The following is a 23,080-nucleotide window of genomic DNA, read 5'->3' on the forward strand; positions in this document are numbered from 1 at the left end:
GTTTATTTATTTGTTTATTGTATTACTTATTTTTTATTTTTAACAATAATCTAACTTAATAATAATTTTAATTTTTTATTAATTTAATATTTTTTAAACAAATAATGTAATATAATTGATAATTAATTTATTATATTATATTATATTATATTATTTATTTTTTATTTTTAATATTTATTATTGATATTACATGATTAAAATTTTAATACGTGACGATTTTCACTTTTATTCAAAAAATTTCACATTTAAATGAATTTTACAAAATAACATTATAAAAATTTCTTATTAAATATATACCGTCGACATAAAATCAATGAGAAAAAACACAATGAGCATAGAATAGAAAATGACATTATACAAATTAAAATCACCCGAACAATGAGAGATCCATGAGGATAAACATATTTATCCCGAAAAGAAGAAAAAACTGCAGAGATCTCAGAAAAAAAAAACTCCGTCCGTTATGTGAATCGTGGCAGCAACAGCAGGACCTTTTACACACGACACGGTTCATCTTCGATTCCAGAATCGCACAGGGAATTGTGCTCCACTATTACTAGACCTAAAAAATTCCCCTATAACGTTATCGTGTGCGTAATCTATGAGATTCTAGGAGAGGGACCTTGAGCCTCACGTTGCCTATCGGTGAGGTGATGAGTATCGACGCTCGCACTTTCGATAACTCGTCGGCTTGCTGCTGGACGAGTTGATTTGTCGTAGATGAACAACGCTAGATATACACCATTGAATCCGAACTGTAGATAATACGGTACCTAAAAATACTGTATGCTGGACGAGTAGGAATTTCCTATGAATGGAAATAAAAATTTTGATGAAATACTAATGAAATCCAACCACTCGGATGCATAATTTATTTTTTTTGAAGCTCAGTTCAATTTCTACTTTTTGTTTCCACATATTTATCGCTTCATCCATTTTTACCACATAACTTTTTCAGTTTTTAAAATCTATACGGGAAATAAACGAGGTTTAGTGCTTTTTGTTGCTTCGCTTGAGCTAAAAAGTACATATATTGGTATAAATAAATGAATTAAAATCTTTCGTTGGTAGATGGCAATAAAATAAACTAAAAAGGCAACACAAAATAAAACAACTATAAATATGTAAATATTCGCCCCAGAATTGCCCCTCATACAAATTTTTCATGACGTGAAAACGCGAAAAGAACTGCAAATGCTGATTTATGTATTCGATGCGATATTGGTGCCAGAAAAAAATCGCGATTAAAGAGGATTGAAAAATAAATATGCAGTAAATATGCATATCATCAAATAATGTGAATGCGATAATACCAACAAAGAACAACATCACCTAATCGAATTCTATTTTTACAGTTTTAATAGAAATTTCTTAAAAATTCAATCATCTCCTAAAGGTCATATTAAATCTAGGACTAATAAATCCACGGAACAATATCGACATAAAAATGAGCGAAAAGAAAAAAAATAAGCAGAAAAAAGAGCGCTGACATAAAAAGGCTCATCAAATTTTTATTATCATCGATTCGTTAAAAATTTGTTAAAATGAAATACACGAAAAAAATTGCTGCATATAAGAAAAAATTAAATTTGAAAATGGATTTGAAACCATTTACAAAAAACTAAAACCTAAAATCTAAAAAGTAGAAGAAAAGTAAATACCTGAGCCACAATTCGGTATATATAGAACAGTTCACTGTCACTGTACTCGATAATCCCGAGTATTAATCCTAAACGTGTAAGATTCTCCGGAGCGTTAAGGCCTACGTCAATTAGGGCGATGACGAGCCATCGCCATAGGTAGTAAGAGTGTCTCTGAAAAAAAAAACCAAATAATTTGGAGGAAAGGCTGTATGTAGTAGTAGAGATTAAAATTTTCGCAATTAATTTCTTGGATACTGTTTAATTTTAAGGAATAGACACCGGAAGGATAGAAAAAAGGATAAGGACACTAAGGGAAGTTTTCTATTGGTGTGCCCACAAGGTTTTTTTTTACATGGGACCTTTTTTTGTCCGACTTTTCAGCTTTTTCCCCATCTCTAGAGGCTTAAATAGAGGTTTACCGGAACAATCTCACATATATACCATTAAATGCCTTGAAAGTAAGAATTTTTGAATTAATATTGAATTTTATTTTAATATTTGGCATACGCAATTTGCAAGTTTTCAATTGAATTGAAGACATTTTCAGCTTCCTTCTTTTTTTAGATCTCTCCTACCTCAAAAAGGGATAAATTGTGGGGATAATTTTAAGAAATTTAAAATTAAAAACTTAAGTAATTATAATAAATTTAACAGTTTTTTTTATATTTATTTAAATTAATAAATAATAAACTGAATAATTTTTTTCTAAGGGTTTCTCTATCTTACTACGGAAATAAAAAAAGTGAGGTTTTCCCTCACTCATAGACGAAACCACAACTTACATGCGGTCGAGGTGAAACATTTGAAACATTCCGCCTTAGGTCCGTTCCTTTGGATTTTAAGCTGTTCATTTTAAAATAAAGCCCAAATAGCACGGATGCGTCCACGTAAACGATCGTAAGCGTTGGTATAACGAATGATCTGGAAAAGAAAAATCAATCACATCCCGAAATTATCCATATTTAATTCCTAATCATTCGCTAGTTCTTACCCGAAACATTCAATCAACAAGAAAATCTTGTTTATAAGTTGTTTGTTGAAAAGTGAACGCATCGTACAGCCTCCCTTCAAAAAAAAGTCATATGTGATTTTGGTATGTGTACGTATAAACAAATCCGTCATTCAGTATAGCATAGTAATATAAAACTAAACAACAATACATGAGGATAACGAATTATTATTCAAGAACTCACTGAGGGATTATTTTCCACTGAGACCAGCAGCCATGCATTGCATATCACTGCCGCGCATACCACCGTAAACATCGCCTAAATTACTTTATACACAAAAATAGATGATCCACAACGTCCCGAACAGCATTTTTAGACTTTTTTTAGACTTTAAAATTAATCCTTCGTAGGTAAACACCGCGAAATACAGTATTACTTCAATTTTGAGACGTTTGTCACGAATTTTTTCCTCTCAAAAATGAAAAGAAAAGAAAAATAAATAAAAGAAAAATTCTTCTTAGGAAGTATGAAGAAAAATTCAATCTTGCTGCTATTTTTTATTGAGGAGATTTCTTAACTATCTAGCGTGTTAAGTCATTAGCTCCATTTTTTTTTGTTTTAAAGTTGAAGGCAAAGCCTAAGTTTAAGCTTAAGTGAAAGTTCCCACAAAGAATTCCAAAAAATCGCAAACTGTTCTCATTATGCACTTTTTTTTACTCATAGAAGGAGAGGTTCGGGTAAACGGTGGCGACTATAAACACCTAGTCGTAGCAATCAGCTTCTTTGGTTATGTTGGACATCATAACCCTATCGATTATCGTCCCATCGATTAGCTGATAGGGTACAGACGTCCAACAGGACATAGTATGTATGCACTTTGGCCCAACACACTACATTCGAACGTATTGCACAGAAGATTATTGATAATAAAAGTACAACACCCAACATCGATCGATAGAAGGAACGAATCGATCGAAGTTGTGTGTTCTTCAACCAAGATCCTTTAATCCATCGAGAAGTAATCTTAATTGAACTTTTACCGAATAATACTTTTAATTCTGCAGAAGTTTGACTATTGAAGAGAAGACTGGGAAAAATGGGTGGATTTAGAACGCTGAAAAAAACTACTTTTTCCATTTTCCGGATCCGGATATTCATACCAGATGGATGAGAAGTCGTTGGAATGACTTTGCAGCGAATACGGTACCCGAAACCTGGATGTTGTGTGCTTATCTGATGGTAACCGAGTAACGGATTATTATAATCCTCCAACTCATGTCTTCCTCGTATCACCACGCTATTTGAGTCCGCAACTGCAGAACCGAACTATTTTTTCCAATTTTCTTCCGCTATTTCAACTTTTTTTCCAGTTGGAAATGAGAAGATGAGAGGGCGGTCTTTTGAAAAGCACAGAAAAAAAGCTCAGGACAAAGGAAAAAATACCTTTGCAGGGAATTTCCAAAGACGAATATAAAGTAGTGGTCGATAAACGGATAAATATCGTAATGTTGACATCAGTAGCCAACTCCAAATAGAAATAAACGTTGAAATGTGCATCGAAAATGTTGTGATCTAAAAAAAAAAACTTTTTTTTATTCAGGAAGAAAGTAAGTAAAACTTCAGAGCTATTTGTAAAAAGTGCATCTTTTATTCTTTCGTATGAAAAAACTATAGAGCTATTCGTGAACTGGCTAGTTTGTGAAAATAATTTTTCTATCCGTTCTCGACTTTGTTTACACTTGAGGCAGAGCCTATGACGTGGAAGATTTTTTTTCCACACGGAATACTTCTAGAAGGCTCTGAAACTTGAGGAACCTAAAAGGGAAATGAGGACAAACGTCAAAATCCCCCGTTTTCCCGTGGACGAATTAGTTCTACATATCGTTTCTTAAAATATATACGGTTATGCTATATGTTACAATATGTTATAATATATGTTTCCAAAAATAAATCCTATAATATATGTTTTCAAAAATAAATCATATGCTAAATTACTTACTATATGTGCTAAAAGAATTTTTCATTGTTTCTGTACTGTCTCAAAATCAATTTTCAATGGTTTTCAAAAAAAATGAAGGCCCATTTCAAAGAAAATATTTGGTCTTTACCTTCGGTACCCCTAATAAATAAAAAAATTGACTGAATTGGATTTGAGGTCAAAGGTACCGAATTGAATTTTGAGAAAAGTCAGATGTGAAATTCGCTTAATTGAATGTTGAAAGATGCAGAATTCTTCAAATTTTTGTTTTGTAGAAAAGCTCACAAATTAGTTTTTTCCAGAATTTTCTGTTTGAGAAGCTCCTTCTGAAGGTAGGAGATTGTCGGAATAGCGTGAAAAGCGGAAATATCGACCAAGACTATCAAAGAAAAAATAAATCTCTCCGATAACAAGGATCTTTAATCTTTTTTTTCCGAATGAACATTTCTTTATTTTTTCTTGAAATTATTTATCATTCTTGAGACGGAATTTGTGGTCTTATATTACTTATCTTATTTTTCCAAAAATAGAAATTAGATCTAGAATTCCCATTTTTCTAGAAAAATGATATGTTTTTTGAAATTATATAGTCATAACCAAATAATGGTTCCCTGCCCAATGTTTGTTTTTCTAATTCTCTAATCCACATCTAATCGGATAATGCTCCGAAAATGACTAATTCACCTTGCAGACAGTGTTTACCGCATCTCTTCCAATAAAATCCGCCACCACCTGAGTTTCTGTTTGAATACTAAGGATGTAGTGAACAAGAATTGAACATAATGAGCCGATATCAGCTATTGCCATCACAAAAAGACATAAACCGACACCATTGCTGAAAATTTAACGGATTTCATGGATAGATACTATGTGAACGTAACGCCAATTAGCACAGGAGACGCCCGTACGCTCCGTACCTGTACATATCAGCACATTTCCTGGATAATCGGCACATCCTGAATAGAACGAAAACATTACAGGGAATACCGAGAACGATTGCAGCTGTGTAGAAAATATAGCAGCTGAAGACGACGGATACGATCAGATCGGACGGTTCGTATACGTATGCTTCGGGATCGTGTGTGACGTTCAACAACATCTGCAGCAATGTGAAGATGTAATTTTAAATAGTGAAGTTCAAAAAAAAGGTAAAATTTTGGCACATTTGTCCTCAAGTAGGAGGATGTAAAGAAAAAAAAAACTATAAAAGAGCACAAGAGATCTTTAAAAGAAGTGAAGAGATGGCCGAGGAAGGAACGTTAGGCGTCTCCTTCACGGGAAACAAATGTCACGAACGTTTCCATCCTGGATTTCAAATGCGCTGTTACGGGGCAGAACCCTTCTTCATAAAAGGCGATCGAGGCTTTGGAAAAACTAAAATAAATGTCTTTTCAAGATTGCTTTCTGACAGGGAATAAAATTTAAATATTCGTTCGACGGCGACAGGGCAAAAAGATGGATTTTAGATGGGAAACGATGAAATTTTCATCGAACACTTTCGTTCTTAAATGTTCCTACTTATTCACGGAACTACAGTGATACTTTCAAGGTCGGTTAATTTTCTTGATATTATCTATTCGTTGCTCCGGAACTCATAAAAAGTATCATGCCGGTCTCGAATTCGAAGAACAATCGAAGTATTGATTGGATCAAAAAACAAGGGATCTATCTCTTCTACTAGTGTGTCTACGAGGTTTTCAGATGGGACCTTCATTAGTTTAGGTTTAGCTTTTTTGCTTGCATGCTGTTCATTATGGCAGCATAGTTCCAGCACAGTAACGTGATTACGTGATCCTGGTAAATATCCTTGATACGAATATTAGAAACCAGCTTGTTGCGAACAGAATGCACCAAAGTTCTTAAAGTTCCGTGAAAAATGTGTCATTTGCCCTTACGGGAAAACAAGCGGCTACGCACAAGTGAGGGTGATTTATGAGATTGGATGCGTAACGTGTAACGCAACTTACATTGGAGAAACCGATAAGAATGTTGGATTGAGGATCGCTGAAAACATGGCAAGAAAAAAAAAACCGGGGTGGGAGCTTGATGACACCACTTGGAGGACACAAATATGAGGCCCACAAGGGAAATGACCATGAGAAATACGTTGTACTATGGCTCACCAAAAAAAAAGTATTGGGGAAGAAGACGTTGGCGACGCTCTGGATTCTTTTGAAAAAAAACCCTTTACTGGATAATAGGAGTGATCTTTTGTACATTTTTTGTTTTTTTTGTTACATCATACATTTTTTGCACCCTGTACATCTGTGCACTCCTGATACTGTTGTATTAGGTCTACCGAAAAGTTCTGTTCTGTTTTTGGAATGAAACAAAACACAATTTTTTTTGTTACTGTGAATAAACTTTATTGAATAATATAATTGCCATTATTATTAAAGTCAACGCCAGCGTGAGGCCAATTTGTTTATCCTATTTTTGAAAAAATGTTTCATCTTTTGATGCGAAAAATTGAACCCATGCTTGTTTGACAATATTCATTTATTATTAACACTATATATGTTATTATTTATTATATATAATTATTCTTATTCATTTTTAGTTTTTTACCACACAAAAAAAAATTTGCAAGGACAAAAACAAGTGATAGTCGGAGGGTGCTAATTCGAGGGAATGTCGCGGATGCGAAGCGAGTGCTCATCAAGTTTTTCATCCTTCCGGGGTCGACAAATTGTCACCAAATTTGTCTGGGAGGATAAAAACACTGACGTGACACATCGGCTAGCCCTCGCAAGTCATTGTCTAGGCCAGGTACACGTTCATGAACCTCAAACTCAATTCTGAATTGAAGTGAACGTGGTGGCGAAGGTCCCAAGCGGATTGATTAACGCCAGACACTTTATCCTTTATCCTTTATGGTGAAGGCGACAGAATTTCCCAGCCTAGTTTTGCAATTTTTTTTTCTGACGAGTCCGCAAACGAGCGTGTGGCGTGGCATTATTACGATGCAGTGTGATGTCCTTTCTATTGAACATCGCCGGCCCCAATTTCTCGGACTGTTGTCTTTAAATTATCCAGCCGCTGACAGTAAGCTCTCCGAATTGAGCTTTTCGTTCGGTTTTGGAAGCTTATAATGTACTGGGGCGGGTGTAGTGTAACGGTTAGAGGTTCCACTTCCTGTACGGTTCGATCGGAGGATCAAATCTGCCTTAAGTGTCCGCATCCGAAGCGGATTGATTAACCGCAGACACTTTGTCTTTTATCCTTTAATGTACTGGTCCTCGAATCTCCCATTATGTACACAACATTCTCCTATTCAGGGATAAACGTGGTTTAGAGGAGGAAACGCCTATCAGAGAGTTATTCTATCAAAAAATTCACTTTCACCAAACACTTTCAATAAATTTCTACATGCTTCTGTAGCATTTTTTTGCTTCTTGAAATTCGTTTAGAATACAGTGGCGTAAATGAACTTTATCAGTAGCTGGTGACCGTAAACAGCAATATTCGTTCCCTGGCCACATTGGGCAGCGAAAAATGCCAGACACACCTCCGGCCTAACACCACGTGAGACTAGTTTCAATATGCATGGCTTCCGTTTTCCCTCACTTGAACGATCATTGAAGTACAGTCCCAGGGTAGTGTGACACTTGAAGGAATAAACGTACGGTTGTCCTAGGCCGAACCTCTAAGCGAATAAAGGTCCCATCCAGAAATTTCGAAAGTACACTAACAGAAAACACAGACAAAAGGTATGACGATGCTCCAAGACATTTGAATAAGTACAAGAGATCATTAGAAATTCTTTTTGTTCCTTATGCTTAACCTTTTTGAGAATAAAAGATACACCAAACGCTCCAAACGAGTGGAAAACCGAAGAAAAAGAAAACGAAAAAAAAAGAAGGAAAAAAAGGAAGAAGAAAACTAATGGAAGCCATTGTATGGAAATGAAGTGCTCTATGAAACGCACCATACTCACGTAGAAGTTAAATTTTTTTAAAAGAAACAATTAATAGATGAAATGATTGGACTTCTCACAAGAAAATTGGTTCTTTGGAAAATCCTATGCTGTAATGGAAAACTAGTCAAGTATTACTAGCATTAGTTAAAAATAGCTTTTTACCGTATTACATTACCTCATGGGCTTTTTTTAGGTAAAAATATAATATAATATGGAACAATAGTAACACTATAATAATATAATATAATATAATATTTCCTAGGTAAAAACAGCGATTCCATGAAAGAAAAAAGTATCTGAACAGGAAGAAAAAAGCAGCCAACAGACACTTTCAGATGGGAACGCTTCATCATAGGAATAGCACTTTTGTTTGCGACCGAAAGTATGATATGAGCATGGCGCTAAAATTGGTGGATGTGTCCTTGAAAAGTCACCGTTCACCAAAACAAATATTATCAGAAATCCTCTACAACTATGTAGGTGTTCCAGTATATCATAGATCTTCAAGTTCAACCAGGAACAACACGCTGCAGAGAGATCAGCTATGCCCTTATATTTTAGGAAGAACGAAAGGATGTCACAAGGGAAACGAAGCCAATAAGGGAGGGATGTCTCCGATGTGATTCGGATACAACTAGGTGGGAGAAGATTTTGAAAAATAAAGTAATTATTTGGGTGGTAGGTAGGACCATCGAAAAAATGATTTGATTAGGTTTTAAGCAATTTTGCGGTGGGATCGTTGAAGAAATGAGGAAGATGTGGATGCACAAACGTTTCTCCTCATATATTTTATCTTAATATGTAATACTTTAATAATTAAATATCTACACACTTGTGTAAAAAAGTAACATTGCTATTCTCAAACAAAATTTTATTTTATTTCTTATTTTTTACGTTATGTTTTTATTTTTACACAAATTTATTATTTTTTATTCTTGTTCACCTATTATTCACATGCTATTTTTACACAAAATATTTTTGAATTGTCTAACTTATCCGAGGAGGAGATATTTCGAGCGGAACTGAGAGTGTTCAATCACTGTGACGACTTCAAAGTGTTAAATAGTAAAGTAAAAATTCAAGAAAAAAAAAACGAATCAAAAATTGCTAGAAACTATTGTAATAAAAAATAATTATAATAATAAAAATGACTATAATACTAAAAAAATAATACAAAACGTTGTTTCTTAGGCTTCTTCCATTGTCTGTCAATATTTTTTAATTCACAGCAACCTTAGTCCTCGTCTAAAAGAACAACAATAATTTACCACATCGATGGACGAGAACTATCGATTATTCCGATATATTGTTGAGAGGAATACCTCTTTTTCTGGATAAAAAATAAAAATATTCAGCAAGAAAGGAAAAGAGCGTAATGTGAGAACCTAGTTAAGGAAAAAAATCCATAAAAGGCACGGAAGTGGTCCCATAGCGCTTGCTGTATTCAACTATGTACGTAAGGCAGAGATGAAGAAAAACTCTAGGATTACGAATTGAATTCGAACACGTTGGCGCTTATCCGCATTGGGAATTGATCAATGGAAAACATTTTTCTATTTCAGTTCAATTCAAAAAAAAAACGCTCTATTAATATCCATAAAAAAATATTCAGACACGTTAAATGATAAATGTTTCTGCACTATTGAAGTATTATTGATTTCCATTATTTATTGTAGGTTTATAAAACGTTTCCTGTGCATTTTTAAAAATTCTTACTATTAAACACATAAAAGCCAACTAACTAAAAAAAAAAACTAAAAGCTAACACTTGATAAAAACAATCCAGGGTCTAGGAAATTGTATCAAATTTTAGAATTAAAAATAAGGCCCGAATTTTAAAGAAGAAAGAAAAAATCCCATTGAGTGATGTAAGGACGAACAAAGCTGAAATGATGAAAAATACTCAAGAACCATCATTTCACTCGTCTCTTTCGTCTTAGTATCGTAAATTCTCGCATGTGTCCTTAGAATTCCACCCGTACTGGAATTTAATTGCATCGCTAATCTCCTCATTACTGGATTGCGACATACTTGACCTTAGAACGGACTTTGAAAAAATCAATTTACTGGTTTTTATTTCTTTCTGACTTTCAATTTTCTAACTAAATTTTTATCGAAACAGGTAAACACCGCTTTTATCGTGGCAAAAATCTCCAGAACCGAGTTCCGAGTTAATTAATTTTCACACGTTTCAGTTTCATATTTTTTTTCTGTAACTCTAAAAAAATTGGTTTCTCTTCGGATCTTGTGTGCTTAATTGCTTGATCCTTTGTGCCTGTTCTTTTCCCTTTTTAGCTGGTTCTTCTCTAAAAATTCGATTAATTAGTGAAGTGAATTTATGAAAATAGGCGACTATACACTATTGTTTCGTATTAAATCAAAAGGATATGCTTTTTTCAGATGAATAAGAATGAAAAGACGTGAATAGAAGTAATAATAGGAAATTAGTAGGGAAATAATTTAGAGTTACAATATTTCTCACTTTTATTGTGGTGCAAATTCGATAGGAGCAGCAGCAATGAGCTTCGATGAACTCTTTATTTTTTAGGTTTAATTTTTTAGGTTCTCATATTACGGAATATTAAATGTTTATCTAATAACTGCTCAAATTAAACTATCATCCAGAAATAGAATAGAAATGTAGGGACGGGCTCATCAAAGGCAAAGAAAAAACGAATAATCGATTGATCATCCATTGGTGTCTGAGTGAAGATCAGACGGAGCCGATCTTTTTTGTTTTTCTGCTTTTCTGAATGATAACAAACTCCCGAGAGTGGTAACTCTTGTGTTAACCCTTACGAAAGCTCGGGAACAAATTTCAGGAGCACCGCTAACAAAGTAGTTTAGACAAAGGAGCAAAAGAGTCAGAGTAGAATAAATCTGCGTAATTTGATGCGGATGCACTTGGGAAAAGTATGAATGTAAAAAAATTTGAGACGCGAGCAAATCCAAGGCAAGTGCTATCTCCAGGCTCCACCTCTGTCTGCCGCTTCGTGTCGATTAAAGGTCGAGAAATTCTCATAAACCAGAATATTACAAGAAAACTCATTATAAAATGCGAGTTCGAGGGGAACCTAACAAAAATATAAAGTTTAGGGAGCAGTATTGAAATATTTATATATTGAGTAAAAGAAATAGAAAGATAGCTCAATTCCTGGATAAAATATAACACAAAGAACGAAAAATCTCATCAAAGTCTCCATCTTCTGTTACCGTGACATTGTAATTATGTAGCCGAATCATTTTCTTAGGAATTTCCACAAAAACGATATAATTCTCTCACACTATGCACAAGCAAAAGAAAAAAAACAATTATGACAATAAATAAATAAATTGACATTGCCGAGCCTGAGTGAAATCGTGGGAATGAGACTTTTTTCAGGTGCCGCTCATCCAGATCCCGTTGTATGATGGGATTTTTCATTTTTGTCTGGGTGACCTTATCCAAAAGGGGGTTCCTTGGAAGAGCTATGAGGTTTAACTAATTATTGCTATAAATGTTTAATTTTAATAAGAAAGAAAGTTTTTTTTTTTTTTTTTTTTTTTTTTTTTAAAAAAAAAAAATTTTTTTTATTATTTTTTTTTTTTAAAAATAAAAAATTTAAAAAAAAACGTTAAAAATATAAAATTTATATATATTTTTTTTATTTTTTTATAAATTAAATATTGCAATTAATATTATTTTATATAATATAAAGGAATAAAAAAAAAAGTGGAGAAAATAATTTTCAAAATAATGAGAAAATTAAATTAATTTCTCCAAAAAAAATTGCAGAAAGCGGAACCTCTAACCGCTACACTAAACACTCACCAATTCTTATCGTATAGAAAATAATAAAGTTTATAATATACGATAATTCACTTTCATGTTCTTTGATATTACTTTGATATTACTGCAAGAATTGAAATAGAATTTTTTTTTGCCCTTGTTCGACTGTCCTTGAATGAACTTGCTCCATATCAAAATCTGTGCGGGTTTTGATCTACGGGGCGGGCCATTAGGTCCCCACAAAAAACCCTTGTGACTCATAGTTGTGGTTCGTGATGGTCTGTTCCGTCACCAAATCCAGCAAATGAGGTAAGCACCGGCCGATTTGCTGTTGTTTTTGTATACCTACCGTTTAGATTCGTTCTGTAGGGTGATAAGGCGCTTAAGAGGAGGATAAATCACTAATGGCTTTGATTTTTCCAGGCTTCCAGGCTCTGACGAAGGCGAAAATAGCCGAAGCTGCTTAGCTGTTAATAAATATCAATACCAATCTTGGCCAGCCACAGCTCAAGCAAATCAGCAAAAAAAAAGGAATTATCTTGGACTGCTCGAATAGTTATTCTAAATTATTCCCCCTGCCGACTAAATACACATAATCCCTGTGACGAAACCACAATTGACAAAAAATAGCCTTCTCAATATTTTCGACGAACCAATATGGACGGCATATGTAGGCTGTAAACAGCTGTGAACGTGGATTGATTATAAAAATTGTTTCCGTAATAAAATTTAGCCGTAGCATATAACAAAATAATATGCTCGATAGTTTTTAAACTGAGCAGAAATTAACGTGATACTCGGGTGATCACCGAGCCTTAATAGAACCGACAAAGAAATCCAATAAACCAGAAACGCATATGTCCTAGTGGGAGGAAAGGGCTAAAAATCCACGAGGTTCCAGCATGGATTCGATTTTTCTTCAGCTCATGAGATCCCGTGTATTTATTTCGGTTTTTTATAGCACTCCTTTGGCGACTTTTGAATCGATTTCTGCTGCCAGGATAATCGATGAGAGAAAAACGAAGGCTATTTGAGGAAACATTGTCCATAAATGAGAGTATTTGGTAGGATGTGGGACCAGGCAAACCCAAGCACGAAAAATTATGGATCTCACAAAATTCCGCGTACTTATTTGGCTTTGTATGGTAATCCTTTAGCGACTTTTGGAGCAAGTTGTAGAAAATTTCATCGACACAAGAAAAATGAGAGGTGTTGGAGGAAAGGTCGTCCAAGAAATGAGAAAATTTCGTAGTTTGTGGGATCAGGCAAACCCAAGCACGAAAAATTGTGGATAAAAATGGAAAAAGTGAAGAATAAGACGACGTAGAAACAAAAAATAAAGAATATAAAGAATAAAAAGGTTTTCTGAGTTTAAATTCCTCATGTACGGGAAGAATTTATTTTTTCTGAACGAAGAAAAGTTGTAAAAAAAATTATGAAGTAACTTGTCATCTGTTTGAAATGACTAGTATGACTGATACGATAATAATGATCAGGAGGATAGATCCAGGCAAAATGATGGATTCCTATCAACTTTGCTGAGTACACATATCTATGCGAGAACAGTCGATTCGGGATAAGGAACGGATTCTGGCTGCTTTTGGTGCTCACTGCTCAAAGAAACACATGGTCTCCGTCCAGTGAATTGAATTCCATTGAAAAGGCGGATGTGTTCAAGTCTTCTTAGGAATGAAGTAAATTTCGTTACAAAGTTATTCGCTGGGAAAAAAAGAGGATTTACTTGTAACAAATTACATTTATCGCACAACAAAACCTGGTGAAATTTCGTTTTCTACGATTCTAGGATTCTAGGACTAGATGGGGCAGCATGGATTAGTGCTGAAGGATGCGGTAGATCATAGCGCCCAAAAAGCACATCCATTTTTGAGAAAATTAGATAAATTACATAATATAGTATAATAATAGAAATAATAATCTATAATAATATAAATAAATAATATATAATAGTAAAAAAATAAAATAAGTAATATATAATAATAGAAATGCGGAAGCATAGCAAGCGTTCGGTGACTATTTTCTTCCTTATTGACATATAATAGACTCATTCGACGTATCTGGTTGCCGTGTACACGATATTAAAGGAATGCGAGGAGGGAGTGGCTAATTCGGATCATATTCCATACGGAACTCATATCGAAAACCTCATTAGCTAGGATTCTGGCTGTTCGTTGAGCATCCGACATTGCTTTTCGGTTCTCTCACCAGAAAAGGATTTACGCTGAAAAAGACCTTCAAGTAATGTGAAGAAATTTCCTTCCTTCTTTCCCTCCAAGAAAAAAAAAGAAAAGGAAAGAGAAAAAAATTCGGCACTCTATTGAAACGTTCCCAAAAGAATCCACATAAACTTTCACAGCATTCATTTCATATTGCGAATTTTATATTTAATTACTATTTAATTACTCCAAAGTTAAAATTATTGCCATTACTAAATCTAATTTATTTAAATTTGATTTTAAATTTTAAATTTTTAAGCTCATTCCTAAACAGATGGAGCAGATCAAAAAGTTAATTTTCGAATTTAAGTTGTTAAGTGTTTAATTTGTTTAAGGTGAGTTATTGAAACGTTCCCAAAAGAATCTACGTAAACTTTTGCAGTATTCTTTCGTACTACTAATTTTAAATTTAATTGTTATCAAAATATTTTGACGTTAAAATCACTAATATTATATTATTTGATTAATTCAAATTTAATTTTGTTTTTTTAATTTTTTTAAGGTCTTTCATAAATGGTGTAGCATACCAAAAAGTTGATTTTTGGATTTAATCCGAAAAAAATCATTTTATCTCAGATATAAAATTAAATTATGCCTTACTAGGAATGAAACAAATTTTTCAATGAACAGGTTCGGAGAAAATTTAGGAATTAATGAATGTTTTGAAATAAAGCAACTGATTAAGGTGAGCATTTAAGTATTTCAATAGCTATTCTTAAACTCTCGCGCAGAACGTTACAGTCAATGTAAGATATAGGTATTGGTCGTTATTAATTTTTTTGAAAAATGATCGAAAAGTGGAAATAAATAAAGAATGACGAATAACGAATGAATAATTACGAGGAATATTTTTATTTTTATTTAATTAATAATTTGATTTTATTTCAGGAATTGAAGTACGTATTTATATGTTGCAGATGATTCATGTAAAATTCAGTAGGATTCTCCTGCACGAATCATAATTTTTTCCTATGTATTCCTCAAATACTCGTTAGCGAATGAGGTTGAAAATTTCTCGGAAAACTTGGGGGAAAAAGAGGATGCTAACGTAATAGAAACTAGTGTTTCTATTCATTCCACTGCGATGGAAATAGAAAAACGTTGCACTCGTTAATTTCAGGAATTCAAAATCTTCGCCTTCGTCAGAGCAGATGCATTCAATTCAAAACTTATTTTAGAGGAGTTATTTTTCAGCCGGCTGCTCGCTCCACAGTATGATACGTTTGAAAATCGCTCTTTTTTTCAAAGAAAAAAAAACCACCTATTCAAGGTTCAAGTGAAATAATTAGAGAGAAATTCATGAGAAATTATAGAATAAATCATAGAATTATCAGTAAAATCAAAAACGTAAAGATAGCAGCGAGGGGAAAAAATGCTGGGAGGGAGCGAGGCATGATGAGTAATCCACTTGTGAGGATCGCTAGCTGCAGCATTTGAAAATACGAAAATAACAATTTTATGAAATGAACGAGGCGACGACAACAAAACGACAACCGTTTCCGTATGTACATTTATGTAGTGACTAATACCGTACGTCACATGTATGCGGTCGTGTAGGTGGTGTCGATTTACTCTTTGGGACAAGCATCCGGCATTAAATCATTCCAATCAAGCATCCGGCTATTAAATCCCCGAAATTATGAGATGAGATGGAAAGTTTGGAGAATCTGTTTGAAATGACATTTTTTAAATTATTTTTTCAACATTGCTCCGCTTAGAAAAAAAGAACTCTTGAACAGTTCTTTTATTCAGAAAAAAATCAACATTTAGACTCTTAACTCTCTTGGGAAAAAAAAGTTCAGTGTTCTGAAGGAAATGAAGGATTAAATTAAGGATTATTGAGCATTTTGAGCATTTCGAACAAATGATAAAATATTTTATTATTTTTTCAATTTTGCTTCGTGTTGAAAAAAAAATAAATTCTTCATTTCAAATTCTTCACATTATAATAAAGGATTATTGTGCACTCAACTGTTTTTCAATCGTTATTCTTAAGGTCACGTTAAGAACGTCACAGTTACTGTAAAATGCAGATAATGGATGCTAATATTTATTCTAATAATAAAATAAAAAATGACGTAATCAGTAGGTAGGAATAAATAAAGAATGAGGAAGAATGAATGAATAACTGAAGGATATGAGGGATCAAATGATCGAATACTCTTGTATATGATTACCCGAAGTGATTTTATTCGTTGGCAAGCGGCCAATATCTTCTCCATCGTAATAAAATTCGGGTTAAGTGTAAGTTAAATGATTAAAACAGTTGTGTGAAAATAGTTGGAATGTTGAAAAAAAGAATGATGGTTTAACACAAAAAAAGAATCTTGGGATTGAACCGAATGTGATGAGGGGAGAGGCGGGAGGAGAAACGTTAGAGAGATAAGTAGAAATAAATAAAAAATTGGAAAAAATTAAATTAAATTAAAATTAAACGAGTATTGGTGGAGTACAAAGTACAGAGATTCATTTTCAGAAGGCACACATATATTACAAGGTGTTATCCTCTGAGAATGTGGCGAGCAGGTGATAATCGGAGTGCATAAATGCCGCCGTTAGTTTAAAAATGGAGGAAAAAATGCAAAAAAATGACAGTGAAAAATCTTAGGTGAATGAATAATGTGTCAATGAGTTCACAAACAGGTTTTTTCCTCTTAGATTGATTACGATTTTCGCGATTTTATCCCCCAGAGAACGTGTCTGGTAAAATTCCACTCATATATCCTTTAAACTACGTATTATAGGAATATTTTTAAAACACCCAGAAAACATTTTTAAAACACCGCATGGCACACCTGCACCTGGTGTTTTCAATAAATAAATAAATTTCCTTTAAACTATGTTTTATAATTGTTTTTAAAGTCTTATTTCTTATTTATTACTCCTATTATTTATTATTTTATTACTTACTACTTACTATTTTATTACTTGGAATTTATTTTTTTCATTTCTTCCTATTCTTCCGTACTTATTCCTTTGGAGAAAGGCAGTTTATTGTTTTATTTCTGTGCTTCCGTAGCAAGGATCTTTGCTGCTTTCTCCAGAAAAAAGAAAGTTCCTCTCCTTCACTTTTTTTTTCTTCGCCTGGACCTTTACTTCCTTCTTAGAAAAATCTTAAATGTCACAAATACAAATAGAGTTTTGAACCGTAAATGAAGTACAAAAAATTCTCTAAGGTCTACAAAATCGGATTTGAAATTTCACATCGACGACTACAAAAATCATGCGGACGCTACGAATAACAAGAATTTCCTTAGACAAAATTCCTAGATTTTTGACGTTTGTCCGAGATTACGAGATTTAAACTACCCCGTCACCGATCCTTTAGCAAAAATCAAGGAAAACCTTATAAATTAACCGTAACCGAGAACAAAACGAAAAATTTTGTTCTTTGGTGGTGATATAGAAGAGCCGAATCAGAATCATTATTCAAGTAAATATAGGGCACAGACGATCCCCGGAAATAAACTCACACAAATATTCATATGCATGTTCTTCGAGTCACTAATTAAAAGAAATATTAATAATTAAACTAAACATAATTAGGTTGATAAAATAATAAATTAATAGCGCAAACATTGTGCTCATCTACTGCTCAAACATGATTTTAATTAGATTTTTTCATCCATCATGGAGTACAAAATTTCGACATAACAAGGAATTTTTACGAAATCTTACAACTTTTCAAATGGAATTGTTTTGTTTCAAAATCATTTTCTCAAATCAATGATTTCCCCCGGAAATCCTTTTAAAAGCGTTTCAAGCACAAAAAGGTCACAATATTCGAAACCAGACCTAAGCAGAATCGCTTCCAGAGAAAGACCCGCGAGTTTGAGGTTTGGCAGACTATTACTAAATGAAACAAAATTATAAAAAGTGAGAAAGTATGAAATGAAATATTCAAAAAATTGTCGACGAACACCAATATAATATTTTAAGGAACTTAAAAATAGAATAAGTGATCTCTGGAAGCACTTGAAAGAATAAGAAAACATTTAAAAAAGAGGGTACATAGATGCTACAACACCAAAGACTATTTTTTACTTAATAAAATCATTTTTTACAGTTAGATTCAGGCGAGAATCTTTTAAATTCAATGTAGATGTTGAGTTCTTGTTATTTTAGGAATTCAATACGCAGGAAATGCGTTCCCAAAATAAACACCCGTATATTATTGAAGATTTACCCAATGGGTGCCGAGAATCGTGTGTAGAGTGAGCCGTGAGTGAACACTTTTCCTGGAAAATCCTTTTGCATAATACAATCTCACAGTGTTAATTTTTTTAATCTTTTCAAAATTAATATTTTATCATAAATATTTTCCTACGAATCTTATTAGAACGTAAACTTTTTTGTATTTAATAGACGTGTTGTTTTCAAATTGTGCTCCTAAACTGTAACCGTAGCAGAATTTTCTTATATAATACAATTTATATTACTAGAATCAGGGAATAATTTTGTAGTAGCAGCGTTATATTCACTTTTGACATACCTTATATGCTAAAATCTTGCTACAGCACTGAAAATATTTGTATCCATGCGATCCGTAGGGAACATTTTAAGAAATTGAATGGGAATTTGCCACATTCCTAAAGATTTTGAAAGAAAAGATTGGAGAATTTTTTTTCTTGTGTTATTTTCAGTAACCGAGTGAGTTCGTACTCTTAGTTTCCATTGTGCGAGAATCTATGTAGATCTATCAACGCCTTTTTCGTGATGTTTGTAAAGTTCTTTATAATTTTTTTTCTATAAATTTAAAAATAAATAACACATATCATTTCGTCTTCCTGTTTCTGAGCATGGAACGAGCGTAAACACAGAAAAACGGTGCCGAAAACCAAAAAAAAAATAGAAAAAATTGTAAGATGGGAAAAGATTGAAGTACTGCTGTTCTGGAGGAGAAAAAAAAACGTTTGAAAACAAATAAATGAGAAAAAAAAAGAAAAAAGCCACCCTCACCCCTCCAAACAATTAAAAATCCTTCTCAGATACACAATAAAAACTCTAGAAATGTTCTTGCTGATGTCAGGAAAATTAATGTGATCGAAAACCAACAGTGATGTGAGCAAACATACGACGAAACTGTGCTTTTCAGAGAGTTATTTTTTTTAGAAAGAAATGAATTTTTCTATCGGATATTTGTAAAGGAAGAGGGAGAATCGTATAATATTTTGATGAACATTGGAGTAATTTTAAACGATGTTTGGTGTTATATGTAAAATCCGTAGAGGTGGAGCTTGGGGAAATTTGTCGAGACGACGTGTTGTAGCCGTTTCTGGCCAGCTACTTAAGCCAAATGACGCAATAGATCCTAAGGCAACGTAGTATAGAACTATCATCATTCTAATATAGTAAAATGTATTATTTGTATGTAAAACATGCTAAATAATTGAATTAAGAGCAATATAAGTGATCAAATGGAAGATTTCTGCTTTGTTATGTTCACAGTCTGACGGAGAGAACATTTAAGTGCGATCTTTGAGGAGAATCCCAGATGAAGGAGAACATACCGTAAGCCTAATACAGTATTCAAATCCTCACAGTACTTTTTGTTACTTCAGCTCATCCTAAATAATATGCAAGAGGAGCTCAGGGTAATTAGCACAGAAGGGTAATTAAGGTAATTAGCACAAGGAATCTTTCTAATGGATAAAGGATAGGTGTCTGGCGTCAATTAATCCGCTTGGGACCTTCGTCACCACGTTCACTTCAATTCAGAATCGTTTGAGGTTTACGAACGTGTAACTGGCCCGTACAATGACTTGCGGTGGAAGCCGATGAGTCAAGTCAGTGATTTTATCCTCCGAGACAACTCTGGTACCAATTTATCGACGCTGGAGGGATGAAAGGATTGGTTGGCACTGGGCGGATTCGAACCAACGATAGATCGTGCAGGTGTAGCGGAACCTCTTACCGGCTGTACTACACTAGCCCATCTTTCTAGTAACATGTCTCCGCACAGTTTCTCCTAATTGTTCCGGAAAACTTTTGTTCCTACGAGGCACGTTAGGACGCCTACCCTAGTATACACTCCGTTCCCCTCAGCAGCTTATTCATTAATTTTACCTGAATAGGTTAGTGAGGAGATCTCATTGATTTGCAACCGTTCGCTCGTGGACGCAGCACATGAGAGTGGAGCGTTATCATGTATCTCGTAGGAAGAAACGCAATTTCCCACACTATTTTTCATGAAAATGATGGATCATTGAGCTGTGCTGCGGTCATATTCGTAATTTACATTCCGAACTCTATGTTGTCCATCACGTTTCCACACTACGTCAGTTTCGTAATAATTTGGTTTTAAATAAGAGATTTAATAGGATTAATTGATTGATAATTCGATTTAATAAGATTATTTCAAGAATTGTGTAAAAAAAATGAGTGGACGAGATTTTTTGAGAAGAGAAATAGCTCAATAATTATTTATATTATACCCTTCTGAAAAATAATCCTTAAAAAAATAACCAAAAAAAAACCCAAAGTCGCTTTAGAACGATTATGACCTTAGAAAATAAATAGGGAATCAACGATCAGCTCGGATAGTAGGATTTGGCTTCAGGAGTTTCAAATAATTTTTCCAAGACATAATGATTTCGCAGCGATGTGAAGTTAGCCACATGAACCTTCTTCCCTTTAAAAAAACGCTTCATAAATTGATTTGTAAGAAGAAATATCAAATTTCCCTAAATGAGAAAAAATGTTCAAACGTAATTATTCCCGTAAAATTTGATTTTTCGACATCAACGCCCAGAGCAACTTGTCGTCATAAAGCGCAAATAAACTGCAACCTCACCCAGAAAATTTTCTCCCCAGAAATTTGTTTCATAAAAATTGAAGCTGATATTTCGCACACACTTCGGCCATTTGATAAAAATTTCAAAGGAAAACAAGGTTCTGGTATTCTGAGTACGATAAACATTGGCCCACTGCTCTCTTCCTTCTTGGTAAAATGAAAAAAAAAATTTAAGAAAATAAAGGGACCTAAGTTATCTACAGAAACACATCGTTATCTACATTTCTTCGAAAATTCACTAGCAAAATAACACGATGACAGTTTTGCTTCAAAGTAATTTTTTTTTAGTTTGTGCTAATGGATGTAACGTTTATTATGTAAATATTATAGTTTCCCAAAAACAACTGAAAATGATGAATTAATTCTTCATACGGACGACAACTACCCACATACGACCCACATACGATAATTAAGAGATTTTCCTTCTCAAACAAATACATCAAACACCACTGTTCACTGCTTATAGCTGCTTTTCTCTTAAACGACATTCCTTTCACTTTTCGGAAAAAAAAAATTAATGCGAGAAAAGAGAATGTCCTAGCAAACATTAATAAAGTTCGCAGCTTCTCGACTTTATGGATGGATAGATGGAGCTGGACCTGGAATTGTTAGACGTCAATGAAAAACCGCAGAACTTTTAGAGAGTGCGTTCAAATGCATCTCTTAATTAAGCGAGTAATTAACAGAAGCGAGCAGAAGAGCCCTTGCACAGCATTTTCTGGAAAAAAAAGAAACTTTTCATCACGTTCTCAGATTGTCCGGAGAGCAGTGAGAAATTTATTTTTCATGTTCAACACCAAGAAAAAGTCGTCTGTGTTTGTTTTTGGATGAGTTGTTAGCGAAAGGAAGGAAGATATTGGGGGAAAAATTTTGCTACCTAACGGACATTATTCTGAAAATTTCTCCGGGAAAAAAATTAAAATCAGCTGTATTCGGTTTTTATAAGATCTGAGTAAATAATGGGAAGGAAATCTGACGAGTTATTTCAGAGAAAACCCCGACTAACTGCAAATTTCTTACGGTAAAGTGGGCAAGAAACTTGTGCACATATCATTACCGCCCACTGCTGTACATCCGTTAGTCGGCTATAGATCTACTCTTCCAGAAAATTCTGTGCACTACGGAGAATATTCTTGATTTTTTTTTCATAATATAAAAATAAAGAGTGAAGTGTTTGGCATAAGAGAATCCGCTTGGGACCCGCCACCACGTACACCTCAATTCGTTCAAATCGTTTGAAGTCCACGAACGTGTAACTCGCCCATACAATGACCTGCGAGGGCTACCCGATGAGTCAAGTCAGTGTTTTTATCCTCCCAGACAAGTCTGGTACCAATTTATCGACGTTGGAGGGATGAAAGGATTGGTTGGCACTGAGCGGATTCAAACCGATCCGATCGATCGTGCAGACATAGTGGAATCTCGAACCGACTGCGCTATACGCACACATATTTCTTAATATATTACTGATTAAAGAATGTAAATGTTGGTACGTTTACTGTAATTTCACATCCCAAAAAAGTGTTTAAAAAATTCATTAAATCTGCGGAAAAGAACAGAACAAGTCGATATCCATTATCATTACAAGATAAGTAAATGATTCTACTCACAGTGAATTATGAGGCGTATACATAATTTCTTCTACCAGTACTTACTGGATTCTATTAACTAAGCATGCAGAGTAGGATTCGTAAGTACATATAGATAAAAAAATTCTTACTGGTTAAAAAAAAAGTGAGTAAGCGTTAAAAAATAAGTATTAAAACGATAAAAACACGAACTATCTGCCCATGA

General features: G+C 33.8%; 1 protein-coding gene across 2 annotated transcripts; it reads right to left on the bottom strand.

Annotated features, from left to right (window-relative positions):
• Positions 1-494: 494 nt before the first annotated feature.
• RB195_020744 (uncharacterized protein) lies at positions 495-5,670 on the bottom strand (the record flags this gene model as incomplete). 2 transcript variants are annotated; one of them, XM_064189187.1, is made up of 9 exons in its annotated part: positions 495-562; positions 623-773; positions 1,662-1,814; positions 2,426-2,564; positions 2,635-2,708; positions 2,837-2,911; positions 4,037-4,165; positions 5,256-5,406; positions 5,489-5,526. In XM_064189187.1, the coding sequence occupies 9 exons, from the start codon at positions 5,524-5,526 to the stop codon at positions 495-497; spliced, it is 978 nt and encodes a 325-aa protein (XP_064045068.1). The 2 variants fall into 2 exon arrangements, with proteins under 2 accessions (XP_064045068.1, XP_064045067.1); XM_064189186.1 differs by lacking the exons at positions 2,837-2,911; positions 4,037-4,165 and having other exon boundaries at positions 5,489-5,670.
• Positions 5,671-23,080: the final 17,410 nt, after the last annotated feature.

Source organism: Necator americanus, chromosome II, assembly GCF_031761385.1.
Source record: "Necator americanus strain Aroian chromosome II, whole genome shotgun sequence".
Lineage (NCBI taxonomy): Eukaryota > Metazoa > Nematoda > Chromadorea > Rhabditida > Ancylostomatidae > Necator > Necator americanus.